The following is a 16,461-nucleotide window of genomic DNA, read 5'->3' as shown; positions in this document are numbered from 1 at the left end:
ATCGAAATTCGGCTAATCAGAGATCGTCAATTATGGCACTGCTCACAGATTCTTCGTAGAGCTCCCAGTTTTAAAGAAATTTGAACTCGAAATTTGGGAAAAAATTGAATTTGCCTCTAAAAATCGTTATATCTCCTGAATCATTCGTCACAGGCCATTCAAATAAAAACGTTTCCAAACTTCATGTTCCGCTCTAAAACATAGTGAGGTTTCAAGTGCGTAGCCCATGTCTAGAAGAAGTGGCAGCTTCGGGAAAATTATCAATTTTTTCTTTAAAAATTACAGATTTTTGCCTATAATTTATGTATTAATGTACTGATCGCCCAACTGTAAGCATTTGCGTAATCTACATAGTCGAATCAATCAATAAAATGATACAATATTCCCATGAAGAAACTTTTATTTTTCAGAAAATTTTCTAAGGGTCAGGTATAGAAAATTTTACGAAAATTTTTGGACGAAAAATTTTTCAGTTGAGATCGAAATTCGGCTAATCAGAGATCGTCAGTTATGGCACTGCTCACTGATTTTCCGTAGAGCTCCCAGTTTTAAAGAAATTTGAACTCGAAATTTGGGAAAAAATTGAATTTGCCTCTAAAAATCGTTATATCTCCTGAATCATTCGTCACAGGCCATTCAAATAAAAACGTTTCCAAACTTCAAGTTCCGCTCTAAAACACAGTGAGGTTTCAAGTGCGTAGCCCATGTCTAGAAGAAGTGGCAGCTTCGGGAAAATTATCAATTTTTTCTTTAAAAATTACAGATTTTTGCCTATAATTTATGTATTAATGTACTGATCGCCCAACTGTAAACATTTTCGTAATCTACATAGTCGAATCAATCAATAAAATGATACAATATTCCCATGAGGAAACTTTTATTTTTCAGAAAATTTTCTAAGGGTCAGGTATAGAAAATTATACGAAAATTTTTGGACGAAAAATTTTTCAGGTGAGATCGAAATTCGGCTAATCAGAGATCGTCAATTATGGCACTGCTCACAGATTCTTCGTAGAGCTCCCAGTTTTAAAGAAATTTGAACTCGAAATTTGGGAAAAAATTGAATTTGCCTCTAAAAATCGTTATATCTCCTGAATCATTCGTCACAGGCCATTCAAATAAAAACGTTTCCAAACTTCATGTTCCGCTCTAAAACATAGTGAGGTTTCAAGTGCGTAGCCCATGTCTAGAAGAAGTGGCAGCTTCGGGAAAATTATCAATTTTTTCTTTAAAAATTACAGATTTTTGCCTATAATTTATGTATTAATGTACTGATCGCCCAACTGTAAGCATTTTCGTAATCTACATAGTCGAATCAATCAATAAAATGATACAATATTCCCATGAAGAAACTTTTATTTTTCAGAAAATTTTCTAAGGGTCAGGTATAGAAAATTTTACGAAAATTTTTGGACGAAAAATTTTTCAGGTGAGATCGAAATTCGGCTAATCAGAGATCGTCAATTATGGCACTGCTCACAGATTCTTCGTAGAGCTCCCAGTTTTAAAGAAATTTGAACTCGAAATTTGGGAAAAAATTGAATTTGCCTCTAAAAATCGTTATATCTCCTGAATCATTCGTCATAGACCATTCAAATAAAAACGTTTCCAAACTTCAAGTTCCGCTCTAAAACATAGTGAGGTTTCAAGTGCGTAGCCCATGTCTAGAAGAAGTGGCAGCTTCGGGAAAATTATCAATTTTTTCTTTAAAAATTACAGATTTTTGCCTATAATTTATGTATTAATGTACTGATCGCCCAACTGTAAGCATTTTCGTAATCTACAAAGTCGAATCAATCAATAAAATGATACAATATTTCCATGAAGAAACTTTTATTTTTCAGAAAATTTTTTAAGGGTCAGGTATAGAAAATTTTACGAAAATTTTTGGACGAAAAATTTTTCAGGTGAGATCGAAATTCGGCTAATCAGAGATCGTCAATTATGGCACTGCTTACAGATTCTTCGTAGAGCTCCCAGTTTTAAAGAAATTTGAACTCGAAATTTGGGAAAAAATTGAATTTGCCTCTAAAAATCGTTATATCTCCTGAATCATTCGTCACAGGCCATTCAAATAAAAACGTTTCCAAACTTCATGTTCCGCTCTAAAACATAGTGAGGTTTCAAGTGCGTAGCCCATGTCTAGAAGAAGTGGCAACTTCGGGAAAATTATCAATTTTTTCTTTAAAAATTACAGATTTTTGCCTATAATTTATGAAATAATGTACTGACCGCACAACTGCAAGCATTTTCGTAATCTACATAGTCGAATCAATCAATAAAATGATACAATATTCCCATGAAGAAACTTTTATTTTTCAGAAAATTTTCTAAGGGTCAGGTATAGGAAATTTTACAAAAATTTTTGGACGAAAAATTTTTCAGGTGAGATCGAAATTCGGCTAATCAGAGATCGTCAATTATGGCACTGCTCACAGATTCTTCGTAGAGCTCCCAGTTTTAAAGAAATTTGAACTCGAAATTTGGGAAAAAATTGAATTTGCCTCTAAAAATCGTTATATCTCCTGAATCATTCGTCACAGGCCATTCAAATAAAAACGTTTCCAAACTTCATGTTCCGCTCTAAAACATAGTGAGGTTTCAAGTGCGTAGCCCATGTCTAGAAGAAGTGGCAGCTTCGGGAAAATTATCAATTTTTTCTTTAAAAATTACAGATTTTTGCCTATAATTTATGTATTAATGTACTGATCGCCCAACTGTAAGCATTTTCGTAATCTACATAGTCGAATCAATCAATAAAATGATACAATATTCCCATGAAGAAACTTTTATTTTCAGAAAATTTTTTAAGGGTCAGGTATAGAAAATTTTACGAAAATTTTTGGACGAAAAATTTTTCAGGTGAGATCGAAATTCGGCTAATCAGAGATCGTCAATTATGGCACTGCTCACAGATTCTTCGTAGAGCTCCCAGTTTTAAAGAAATTTGAACTCGAAATTTGGGAAAAAATTGAATTTGCCTCTAAAAATCGTTATATCTCCTGAATCATTCGTCACAGGCCATTCAAATAAAAACGTTTCCAAACTTCATGTTCCGCTCTAAAACATAGTGAGGTTTCAAGTGCGTAGCCCATGTCTAGAAGAAGTGGCAGCTTCGGGAAAATTATCAATTTTTTCTTTAAAAATTACAGATTTTTGCCTATAATTTATGTATTAATGTACTGATCGCCCAACTGTAAGCATTTTCGTAATCTACATAGTCGAATCAATCAATAAAATGATACAATATTCCCATGAAGAAACTTTTATTTTTCAGAAAATTTTCTAAGGGTCAGGTATAGAAAATTTTACGAAAATTTTTGGACGAAAAATTTTTCAGGTGAGATCGAAATTCGGCTAATCAGAGATCGTCAATTATGGCACTGCTCACAGATTCTTCGTAGAGCTCCCAGTTTTAAAGAAATTTGAACTCGAAATTTTGGAAAAAATTGAATTTGCCTCTAAAAATCGTTATATCTCCTGAATCATTCGTCACAGGCCATTCAAATAAAAACGTTTCCAAACTTCAAGTTCCGCTCTAAAACATAGTGATTTTTCAAGTGCGTAGCCCATGTCTAGAAGAAGTGGCAGCTTCGGGAAAATTATCAATTTTTTCTTTAAAAATTACAGATTTTTACCTATAATTTATGTATTAATGTACTGATCGCCCAACTGTAAGCATTTTCGTAATCTACATAGTCGAATCAATCAATAAAATGATACAATATTCCCATGAAGGAACTTTTATTTTTCAGAAAATTTTCTAAGGGTCAGGTATAGAAAATTTTACGAAAATTTTTGGACGAAAAATTTTTCAGGTGAGATCGAAATTCGGCTAATCAGAGATCGTCAGTTATGGCACTGCTCACCGATTTTCCGTAGAGCTCCCAGTTTTAAAGAAATTTGAACTCGAAATTTGGGAAAAAATTGAATTTGCCTCTAAAAATCGTTATATTTCCTGAATCATTCGTCACAGACCATTCAAATAAAAACGTTTCCAAACTTCAAGTTCCGCTCTAAAACACAGTGAGGTTTCAAGTGCGTAGCCCATGTCTAGAAGAAGTGGCAGCTTCGGGAAAATTATCAATTTTTTCTTTAAAAATTACAGATTTTTGCCTATAATTTATGTATTAATGTACTGATCGCCCAACTGTAAGCATTTTCGTAATCTACATAGTCGAATCAATCAATAAAATGATACAATATTCCCATGAAGAAACTTTTATTTTTCAGAAAATTTTCTAAGGGTCAGGTATAGAAAATTTTACGAAAATTTTTGGACGAAAAATTTTTCAGGTGAGATCGAAATTCGGCTAATCAGAGATCGTCAATTATTGCACTGCTCACAGATTCTTCGTAGAGCTCCCAGTTTTAAAGAAATTTGAACTCGAAATTTGGGAAAAAATTGAATTTGCCTCTAAAAATCGTTATATCTCCTGAATCATTCGTCACAGATCCCTCAAATGAAAACGTTTCCAAACTTCAAGTTCCGCTCTAAAACATAGTGAAGTTTCAAGTGCGTAGCCCATGTCTAGAAGAAGTGGCAGCTTCGGGAAAATTATCAATTTTTTCTTTAAAAATTACAGATTTTTGCCTATAATTTATGTATTAATGTACTGATAGCCCAACTGTAAGCATTTTCGTAATCTACATAGTCGAATCAATCAATAAAATGATACAATATTTCCATGAAGGAACTTTTATTTTTCAGAAAATTTTCTAAGGGTCAGGTATAGAAAATTTTACGAAAATTTTTGGACGAAAAATTTTTCAGGTGAGATCGAAATTCGGCTAATCAGAGATCGTCAATTATGGCACTGCTCACCGATTCTTCGTAGAGCTCCCAGTTTTAAAGAAATTTGAACTCGAAATTTGGGAAAAAATTGAATTTGCCTCTAAAAATCGTTATATCTCCTGAATCATTCGTCACAGGCCATTCAAATAAAAACGTTTTCAAACTTCAAGTTCCGCTCTAAAACATAGTGAGGTTTCAAGTGTGTAGCCCATGTCTAGAAGAAGTGGCAGCTTCGGGAAAATTATCAATTTTTTCTTTAAAAATTACAGATTTTTGCCTATAATTTATGTATTAATGTACTGATCGCCCAACTGTAAGCATTTTCGTAATCTACATAGTCGAATCAATCAATAAAATGATACAATATTCCCATGAAGAAACTTTTATTTTTCAGAAAATTTTCTAAGGGTCAGGTATAGAAAATTTTACGAAAATTTTTGGACGAAAAATTTTTCAGGTGAGATCGAAATTCGGTTAATCAGTGATCGTCAGTTATGGCACTGCTCACCGATTTTCCGTAGAGCTCCCAGTTTTAAAGAAATTTGAACTCGAAATTTGGGAAAAAATTGAATTTGCCTCTAAAAATCGTTAAAACGTTTCCAAACTTCATGTTCCGCTCTAAAACATAGTGAGGTTTCAAGTGTACGGAATTTTGCTAATTGGAGCTCAACTATTGTAACACCGCTCACCGATTGTTGGTAGAACTTATAGTTTAAAAAACCGTTAAAATTGAATTTTGACACAATAATCGTTAATATCTCCTAAAACATTGGTCCCAGCTCCCTCCAACAAAAACGTTTTTTGAAGATCGAACTGTGATCTAAAACATGTTGAGGTTTCAAGTCCGTATCTTGTCGCAAAGAGTATAAGCAGCCTCGAGAATGCGACCTGCACAATTCCTAGAAAACGTTGTCTTTGCTCGCCATCCCCGAAATTAGGACCAGAAAACGCAAAAACAAAGAAACACACGGTTTCTCTGGACCAGGGATCCACGGCTACTTGACTCGACGAATCCCTATTTTCGACCGTCAATTATTATCAGCCGAATATACCTTACAGCGTGTCAAGAGATAACCAGTGCGGTCAAATCGTTATTATTAGCACGGTTACATCACCGATAAATGGAAGTGAGCAAAGGATCAGCCACAATACCATTCTTCGGACTGATTTATTTATTTATGCTCAGCATTAGCATTTTCGCCGTCCGTCTATAAATACGGGAAAAATCGGGTTCGACCAGACGGAGATGGAGCGATAGATAGCGCTTTGACTCGGCGACCTTGAATATACGGTAGGTATCTATACACACCTATATATATTCTGTGTTCGGAGGGAACGCGAAACTTGGAAAAACTATCTAGATATCGGTTTTATTGCTGAATGGCACATGCATAATCGTATACTGCGCTTTTGCCGTCGATAAAAATAGCTTTCCATTCATGCGCTTCTTCGATTTTGTTTGCGTTGTTATTTATTGCCGAATAACTTCGACATTCTATGGTTCATACAGTGCGGCTTCCATTTCGTCACAATAATTACCATATTTTTTAGGGGTTTCTTGTTTTCGTAAATGGGTCAAATCAGCCCATCAGTTCGTCGTTAAAAAAAGTATTCATTATTTAAAAAATATTTTCTCTTTTGAACCTTACCTCAGAGTAATAAACGTAGATAGAGGGAGAATATGTCATTTTCAGTAAGCAAATTTTGTCCTCAACATGAACTATCAAATTTGACATGAAGCGCGCGGAAATGAAAACATATCAGTGATACGATATTTCACTCAATTCGTGAGTTTCTCCACAAAAAACGCAGTTCTTATGTCACATAGTGAATCAAAGTTTCATATTAACTCAAAATATATTGAAATAAATACTTAAATATATCAAAAATTCAGAGAACAAACTACAAGCGCGTCAAACGAAGTGAAACAACGGATGACACTACGTGAGCAAAAGTTGCCAAACCTTGGATTTCAGCAGGTAGATACAGAAAATAATAAATATTCTACTCATTATAAATTCGACAATTAGGAAAAATATCGGATTCAAAATATTCAAATTTGCATATTTAATCGGGAATCACTAAAATAAATATATTTCATTCAATATAGTATACATTCATAATGATATAGTAATATTGTGGATATATTGTTGATTTGTAAATATATCACAATCCGACAACGTAATCTAACCATGTTGGGGACATGCGTATACTCCCTCTTTCTATGTTTATTACTCTATGAACCTAACCCAATATGTGTGAAAAGAAGTCACATTTATATCTGTATAAGAAAAATTTTTAATGGATATCTAACTCTCTAAAATCCGACATAAATTTTGAAACATTTAATATTTTTATTCAATTTTTTGGTTCTAAAAGAAAGAAGTGATTGTTTATTTCGAAAACTGAAGATGATTATGTTGACGATTAAAGCAGGATTTAAAAAAAAATGGGTTTACTTAATGAGTGAAGAGTTACAAATTACAAATTCAATGAGATATTAAAGTCTCATATAAGAAATAATGAAGCAAATTGAGTCGAATTGAAAACAGTCCAGTCCTCTAAATATCAACAGAGTGTGGAAGGACTTCTATCCAAATCGTGAGCTGTGTGGCAGCCTTAGACGATGACAAGCGCCAGCGAAGGTCAAATTCTTACTCTATGGGCACTGTTGGTTCTATTTATAGAACAACTTGTCTACTTGTCTCTACCGGTCGTGATATCAGTATTTTTTTTTTATTTTTATTATTATTATTCACAACGGCTGATCATAGGTTGAGAACGTGTAAGTGAGATGCAGACGGTCATGATGATAAGATACACGAGCTCTACCAAAATAAACGAGAAAATGTTCGTGGAATTCTGGTTTCTCGACAGAGATTCGAAATTGTGGAAGCGATATAATTTGCATTGATTTTGAAATCGATTCAGCATTCATTCAGCAATTCTGAAACTAAGGGAGCTAGGTGTAAATTATTTTTTAGGATTTTCCAAGAAATGGGATAGATTTTGGAATGGTTAGAATGGCAATAGTGCTCATTATTTTTTGAAATTTTTTATGTCATTTGCGGTAGGTTTTGTCATTTAATCATGGAAATATACACGCTTCAACGACGTTTAGAAATTGTTGAATATTGGGATTCATTAAGCCAAATAGCTTGACATTTTAACCAACTACTTGACTTGAAAATCAAGCTCGTGAAAATTACATACTTGGGTTTGACTTGACTTGATTTTAGATATTTATTGCTTGACTTGATATCAAGCTATTTGATATTACTTGAGCTTGATATGCACGCGTCGCACGGCATATATTTCTGCAATCTCGTGCCCGCTTAGACTAAATAAGGGGATTCCTCGAACGCCGAGAGACTGAAGCATTCGCCAGTGTGACTTTATTAGTAGTTTTCTCATATTTCTATGAAATCCATTCGTAGATTTTGGTAGTTCACAAAAACCTTTCCAAACTTGGCCAAGGATTTTATCAAGGCCACCATCTTCAGATCCTGTTTAAAGACAATTTTCCAGAGCTGCTCTTACAGTAACAAAAACCCGCAATAGGTTAGGCGACAAATCTATAAGATGCCTCATGTGTCTCAGATTCTGGATGGAAAATTATGGAATCAAACAAAGGCTGGAGGTTTCTCATTTTCTCAACATTGAGAAACTTTATTTTATATTATTTATCGTTTTGTTATGATTTATAGTGATTAAATTTATGGTTCTATTTCAAAAAATTGATATTTCCGGTTCTTTTATACAGAAAGTTTCATAAATAAAAGTGTTTTTTGCTAGGATCCTTCTCATTTCATCATTTTCTTATTGATGTGACACTACACAATAAAACTGCTAAAAATGCAGTAGTTCCGTATGATAAATAAATACTTGACTAGACCTGAGATTGAAAAACTACTACTTGACGTGAACTTGTCTTGAAATCAAGTCAAACTCAAGCCAAGTAGCTTGAAAATCTACTCAGTACTTGATACTGTATGATGTATAGAAACGCTGATTTTGATAAAACAATCCAACAAATTCTAAATGTTATTGAAGCGTGTATTTTTTCAATTCTCCTGGATTTACTTGATAGACCTCAATTTTTCACATGATCTTTAATAAAATAAACTCGCGCTGTTGAATCACATGATCGTATCTGTCAATTAAATTCTTGCAATTGTAAGAACATTATAAGTATTTAAAATTTCTGATAGCCAAATTCGTTTCAGGTCATCTTGCCGTATTCAGCGCTAAATATCTAAACAATCGTTATTAGTGAGACGTAGTAGAACAACACTGGCCAATGACCTATTCAGTCGATGCCAGGTAAAAGCATTAATAAAAAACAATACAAATGCGAAATTTCGTTAGGATCATATCACTACAAAAAGCAAAAAAAATTACTACTAAGGTAGCTAGGCAATTTTGGACGGGATCAGCATCCGGATGGGTGACCATATAAGCAACTTCATCTAAACATATCACAGAGATTTGAGAATATCGGGAATTGAATAGGCAGTCCAATTTAATCAAGCCTTTAAAACTCGGTGTTTTTTTTTTTCAATTTTTTTTTTTTGGAACCGTTCGTTGCGAAGGTATGTATATCGTCGAAACATGAAACATCGATTTCGAATAATCAAAGTAGCCTGTAATGAATCACGCAATTACATGGGTCGTATTTCAAAGGATCGACAGTTTTAATTTGCTTAAAACGCGGCACTCTCGATTCCAGTCTGTTTGCATAGAAAACATTCGGTGATGTTTTAATAGCTTTCAGTCATAAATTTTCGGCGCATCGTCGTATCGAACATAAACCAGGGATGGACGGGAGATCTCATCGCAATTTTACAAATTTCCAGAAAAAAAACAATTTTCATTCGTTTTCCTTCATTTTTCAGAATATCTAAATCAATTGACAAAATTTTTCAATTTTATATAAGATATACAAAAAAAACCCTCTGCTCCATTCCAGATTTGTTAGTATAACTTCTATAATTTAGTGTGCTATGCCAAATGAAATGATTGAATATTTTTATATTTTTCATACTTAAATTTTGTATGAATCTTCTTCAAAACCAATAGATCGTATTTGCGGATCAACGCTGGTTTACACCTGATTATTTCACACGAATAATCTCACATAATTTAATTCATTCTGCTCCCAACTAATGAAATATAATATCTCCCCATTTTCGATGATCAAACTAGCCGTCACTTTGACATATAACCTCAATAATTGTTGACTACAGACCTCATAGTAATAAACATAGATAGAGGGAGCATATGTCATTTTCAGTAAGCAAATTTTGTCCCCAACATGAACTATCAAATTTGACACGAAGCGCGCGGAAATGAAAACATATCAGTGATACGATATTTTACTCAATTCGCGAGTTTCTCCACAAAGAACGCACTTCTTATGTCCCATAGTGAATCAACGTTTCATTACAACTCAAAATATATTGAAATAAATACCTAAATATATCAGAAATTCAGAAAACAAACTTCAAGCGCGCCAAACGACGTGAAACAACCGATGACACTAGGAGAGCAAAAGTTGTCAAACCTTGAATTTCAGCAGGTAGATACAGAAGATAATGAATTTATTATTAATTATATTTTGCTTATTATAAATTCGACAAATAGGAAAACTATCGGATGCAAAATATTCAAATTTGCATATTTAATCGAGAATCACTCAAATAAATATATTTCATTCAATAGAAAATACATTCATAACGATATAGTAAAATTGTGAATTTGAAAATATATCACAATCCAACAACGTAATCTAACCATGTTGGGGACATGTGAAAATTGCGTATACTTCCTCTATCTATGTTTATTACTTTACGCCACAGACCCATAGTCATATCATCATAGTTTTATCAAACGTCACTTTGACATATAACCTCAAAATTATCGACCATAGAACCATATTAACATCAAACGTCACTTTGACATATAACCTCAAAATCGTCGACCACAGACCCCCACAGAACCACATCCAAAAAACGTCACCTTGACTAACCCCTAAACCCAACCCCGCGGTTCCGAACATTCTCGACGCCGTCCGAAGACCGCGATTCCTGCCGGGATCTATCGATCCGCGGCAGGATCCACGCCCTTGGCCCGGTCCTGCGTACACACACCGATTAATTGCGAATCCGCGAGTACGCAGAAGAACAGTAGGCCGTGGCGGGATAATTGCTTCACGTGGAGCAAAACAGATGAGTTGAGGGGCGATTTTTAAGTAACTGATAAATGATTGGACAGGTCCAGTTCTTGTCTGTGCATCGACACGTGAACGTCGAAAGCTTGCTTCAAGTCGCCACAACAAAACGGGCGTCGATTTTGTGCATAGAGAGCGTCCGGGGTATACGAGTTATTCTGTGGTCTGAAAAGCGGATCGTGATTGGTTGAATTCGCGATTTTTTTTTTTGGTGGCGGGTTTTTACGAGTTCGATGAAATAAATAAATGATTTGAACTGGGACTGAAAAGAAGAGCCTATTAAGGTAAGAATGGCAATTTTCGTGAGTAATTGCACAAGTGCATCAAAATTACCGATAATTCTGCATGACAGCGTGTTGTCATAAAAACTGCATGAGTTCATCTTCATTTTTTGAAGAAAAAGCCCGACACCGAAGGTGGAGGGCTCTTTCTCCAAAAATGAAAATGACGGAATGCAGTTTTTCAAAGAAAACACGCTGGAATGCGAAATCATCCGGTCATTTTGATGCACGAGTGTAATTCGGGGGAATATTTCCCGAATAAACTGTTACATTACTTGTCAAACTGATGTAGAATGGAATTGCCATAGATTCGATCTGTGTAAGATGCATAGAAACTATGCATCTATGAACAGAACAATTATCGCAGTGCTGTTTCGCTTCCTACAATGCAATTATCGCTGTAATTTTCGATAATTGTTCTCCATATACAAATTTTTGACAGGAGGGAAATATTCAACAACAATTGTGAAAAAGAAGGATCTGAAGACTCGAAAACTGCGAGCTCTATTTGATCGTACTCAAATTTATAGTTTACTAACAAACGCCTACTTGCTTTATTTCTGTTCGGTGTCTTTGTCATTCTTGAGACGATATAAAAAAAATACCAAAACTGGTTTTAGTGATTACAAAAGACGGTAAACTCATTGGAATCCCCTTTGGATTCGAAAAATACTGAATCCGAATTGAATTTACGTGAATAATTAAATCTAAAAATCGATTAATCTCGTTAGAGAAATTATTTCTACTTTTGGTGGGATAAAATCAAACATTTTCATAATCCCTGATAAGAAACAACCATAAATCTATTGTTCTCTCGTTCAAATATCGTACATTACACTCAATTTAAATAGCAGTAGGAAGTTCTAAACAATCAATGCTATCAGAAAACGTAGAAGTAGAATTTCTTCATTTATTGCCGAGATTCGAGTATTGCGGCGTCAAGTTACAATCTACGACCTCTGAGAATGTAGGCGAAAAGTTAGTAAGCTAAAAAAACTCGGAATTTTTCAACGCTGTCGAACAATTTGGCTGCGAAATTGAATTTTTGTATATTTTGACTTACCCTTGAGGTACTCATCGCTCATACTGTTTCTCGTTTGGTTGACTGTTTTTCTTGTAGTTGTGATTTGAAGTAACTTATTGAAGGTATCTCGAGTCATAGTTGAATCAATTTCAGTCTAATTCTAGGCTGTTGGTGCTATGATGAAGTATCTGAACAGGAATCTGCAAAATCAGTTCATTTCATTGAAAAAACCTAGTGAAAAAACACAGTATCAAAAAAAAAAAAGGGGGAAAGGACTAGCATGAATTCGGAAGTTTTCATTTTAGAGGGGGCCATTGGAGGCCACTGAACTCCTGACTTCAGTTCAGGTCTCATAAACATAGATAGAGGGAGCAAACGTCTTTTTCAGTAAACAAATTTTGTCCCCAACATGAACTATCAAGTTTGACATAAAGTGCGCGGAAATGAAAACATATCAGTCGATATTTCACTCTATTCGCGAGTTTCTCCCCAAAGAACGCACTTCTTATGTCCCATAGTGAATCAACGTTCCGTATTAACTCAAAATATATTGAAATAAATACCTAAATATATCAGTAATTCAGAAAACAAACTTCAAGCGCGCCAAACGACGTGAAACAAGCGATGACACTAGGAGAGCAAAAGTTGCCAAACCTTGGATTTCAGCAGGTAGATACAGATGATAATAAATATTCTGCTTATTATAAATTCGACAATTAGGAAAAATATCGGGTTCCAAATATTCAAATTCGCATATTTAATCGGGAATCACTCAAACAAATATATTTAATTCAAAATAATATACATTCATAACGATATAGTAAAATTGTGTATTTGAAAATATATCACAATCCGACAATGTAATCTAACCATGATGGGGACATGTAAAAATTACGTATACATCCTCTATATATGATTATTACTCTACGTGTTTCAAAAACACTGTGGTTTCATCAGGTTACATTTCGAATCAGTTTAAATATAGCCTTGGTTCATTTTAGAGGAGGCCATTGGAGAGCTCCTGACTTCTGGTTATCCCTTTCCAGGGACGTCAGCTGTCACAATATGTTTTTTCCATAAACGTGGAGATAATTTGCGAGGAAAGAGAAAATAAAAAACCAAAGTGTAAAATTTGCCGTGTTTCAATAAATTAATAATCCTTCTTTATATCTTCAGGTTATAAACACTCCTTGTCCACAAAGATATTACGGCTCGTTTAAAGTGCAACTTACAACCTTTAATGCGCATTCCTGCGACTCCGAATTACCAACAAATCCTCCAAAAATCTTTACGATCATCTTGCCGCGTCGTAGCGAGCTAAATTTCCGAAAAGCCATAAAACCGCCCCGATCTAGTCACAGGCGATTTTTTTCCGTCTTTCTCGGCGCCTGCATCGTTAAAATTTTACGGCATATAGGCTCGGCCACTGGCAAATATTTGAACGAATTATTCGGATATTGCGGCGCGAGTTGTGCTCTATTGAAAACACACGGGGAGCCAGGAATCGTAAAACAAAGTTTGTTTACGACGTCCAAATATTGACGACGCCGACAATTTGGGCGTATCGCGTTTTGTCGTTGGTAATCGAGGTGTTTGTTGTCTATTTATGGAATTAAGATAGCCCAATTGATCGACGTTTTGTTTGTACGATCTAGCTAGCGGGACAATTGAATTGTATTTGAATTGTTTATGTAGAAAAATGGTAATGATGATTAGAAGAGTTTTCGAAAATCATGTTGATTGTTGATCATGTTAACCATAGAGTAATAAACATATATAGAGGAAGTCTACGCAATTTTTCCATGTCCCCAACATGGTTAGATTACGTTGTCGGATTGGGATATATTTTCAAATCCACAATTTTACTATATCGTTAGGAATGTATATTATATTGAATGAAATATATTTATTTGAGTGATTCCCGACTAAATATGCAAATTTTTATATTTGGAATCCGATATTTTTTTTGATTGTCGAATTTAAAATAAGCAGAATAATTATTTTCTGTATCTACCTGCTGAAAATCAAGGTTTGGCAACTTTTACTCTCCTAATGTCATCAGTTGTTTCACATCGTTTGGCGCGCTTAAAGTTTGTTTTCTGAATTTCTGATATATTCAGGTATTCATCTCAATATATTTTGAGTTAATATGAAACGTTGATTCACTATGAGACATAAGAAGTGAGTTCTTTGTGGAGAAACTCGCGAATTGAGTAAAATATCGTATCACTGATATGTTTTCATTTCCGCGCGCTTCATGTCAAATTTGATAGTTGAGGTTGGGGACAAAATTTGCTTATTGAAAATGACATATGCCTCTATCTTTTTTAATACTCTGAGCGTTCTACCAAAGGAGTTAGCTTATGAAGCATTCTTATAGACGAAAGAACAACTCCCATATAGAGATGGAAGATTCATCAATATCGTAGACGATCTTTGTTGAACTATGTATGTTGTAATATGTAAGATTCATGTGGCGTAGTAATAGATTCAAAGTATGTTGCTCTCACAGTTTACCTGAAAAGGCCTGGACAAGAAACGAAGAATAGTAGATATATTTTTCATGTAGTAAAATTTTGAGTAAAAGTTTTATCAAGTACATAATGCTCAAGGCTGCAAATGGTGTAAGAAAAAGACAGCTTAAGCTCATTCTAGAGTTCAAAACACAGTTCAAATGCAATCTTATATCCCCTTAACAGGAATTAATCCGTACTTGGCCTGATACGCAGATAAGACACGTCCAAATATAACAAATAAATCCTCGAAATAGACACAAACACATCTAGTGGATAAAACACGTCCAAATAAAGGGTGTTATTTTCAAAGCTATAGAACTTTAAATTGCAATAAAACAACGATGGATTATTCGATTGACATGAATTTTATTTATCCGCAAGATAATCTTGTGGCATTACATTTTAAATATGATTTCTGACATATAACCGCCACGGCTGGCTCGGATATAGTCCAATCTGGACGTCCAATTTTCAATGAGTTTTTCCAACATTTGTGGCCGTATATCGGCAATAACACGGCGAATGTTGTCTTCCAAATGGTCAAGGGTTTGTGGCTTATCCGCATAGACCAATGACTTTACATAGCCCCACATAAAGTAGTCTAGCGGTGTTAAATCACAAGATCTTGGAGGCCAATTCACAAGTCCCAAACGTGAAATTAGGCGGTCACCTAACGTGTCTTTCAATAAATCGATTGTGGCACGAGCTGTGTGACATGTTGCGCCGTCTTGTTGGAACCACAGCTCCTGGACATCATGGTTGTTCAATTCAGGAAAGAAAAAGTTAGTAATCTGGCCATCATCGTTTTTGAAGAAGTACGGACCAATGATTCCACCAGCCCATAAAGCGCACCAAACAGTCAGTTTTTCTGGATGTAACGGTGTTTCGACATACACTTGAGGATTAGCTTCACTCCAAATGCGGCAGTTTTGTTTGTTGACGTAGCCATTCAACCAGAAGTGCGCTTCATCGCTAAACAAAATAAAATGGACGTAGTGCGCGATACGTATTCCGCACAGAGCCATTATTTTCGAAATAAAATTGCACTATTTGCAAGCGTTTTTCAGGCGTGAGTGTATTCATGATGAATTGCCAAACCAAACTGAGAATAAATCACTTGACAGCTGTTAAATCCGTCGCCATCTCGAACAGTAATGCCAACTTAAAGTTATATACCTCGAAAAAAAACAACCGTTATAAGGAAACGACAGCTAAAGCTCATACTAGAGTTCAAAACACAGTTCAAATGCAATCTTATATTATATTCCCATAACAGGAATTAATCCGTACTTGGCCTGATACGCAGATAAAACACATCCAAATATAATAAATAAATCCTCGAAATAGACACAAACACATCTAGTGGCCCGATCTAATCAACAGACAGAACCGCGATAAGTTAAATTAGTACGAAACGGTTGAGTAATTGTTTTATCGGTTTCAAAGACCTTTGTTCGTGCAACTACCATTTTTCTGACCGTAAGACTAGGATATCGAAAAATTCGGTCGTTTCGCTTGATCGTTCGCCAGTTCACAGTTATTCGTCTTTTTTCGCAAAAAATAAGTGTTTGAAATCCGAAATGGGTTTACTACGTAGTTTTCTGTTGTAACGGTCG

General features: G+C 34.8%; 2 protein-coding genes across 5 annotated transcripts in view; one reads left to right on the top strand and one right to left on the bottom strand.

Annotated features, from left to right (window-relative positions):
* The window catches only part of LOC123681902 (dorsal root ganglia homeobox protein), a 108,003-nt gene extending 95,474 nt beyond the window's left edge, over window positions 1-12,529 (bottom strand). For all 3 annotated transcript variants that reach the window (XR_006747727.1, XM_045620256.1, XM_045620257.1), the window contains exon 1: window positions 12,369-12,529. Coding sequence is in view for 2 of the 3 variants with exons in the window: in XM_045620256.1 (XP_045476212.1) it covers window positions 12,369-12,383 (15 nt within the window). In the remaining variant the exon portion in view is untranslated. The remainder of the gene's footprint in view (window positions 1-12,368) is intronic.
* LOC123681900 (cGMP-dependent protein kinase, isozyme 2 forms cD4/T1/T3A/T3B) overlaps window positions 1-16,461 on the top strand; it is a 132,056-nt gene that overhangs the window by 8,507 nt on the left and 107,088 nt on the right. Inside the window, exon 1 of one of the 2 annotated variants that reach the window (XM_045620253.1) lies at window positions 10,944-11,308. The exons of the other annotated variant lie outside the window; for it this stretch is intronic. The gene's annotated coding sequence lies outside the window, so the exon portion shown is untranslated. Of the gene's footprint in view, window positions 1-10,943; window positions 11,309-16,461 lie in introns of those variants that run through there. 2 annotated transcript variants of the gene reach the window in all.

This window comes from Harmonia axyridis, chromosome 6 (genome assembly GCF_914767665.1).
Source record: "Harmonia axyridis chromosome 6, icHarAxyr1.1, whole genome shotgun sequence".
Taxonomy (NCBI): domain Eukaryota; kingdom Metazoa; phylum Arthropoda; class Insecta; order Coleoptera; family Coccinellidae; genus Harmonia; species Harmonia axyridis.
Note: the sequence above shows the minus strand (reverse complement) of the source record. Positions and strands in the feature narration are given on the sequence as shown.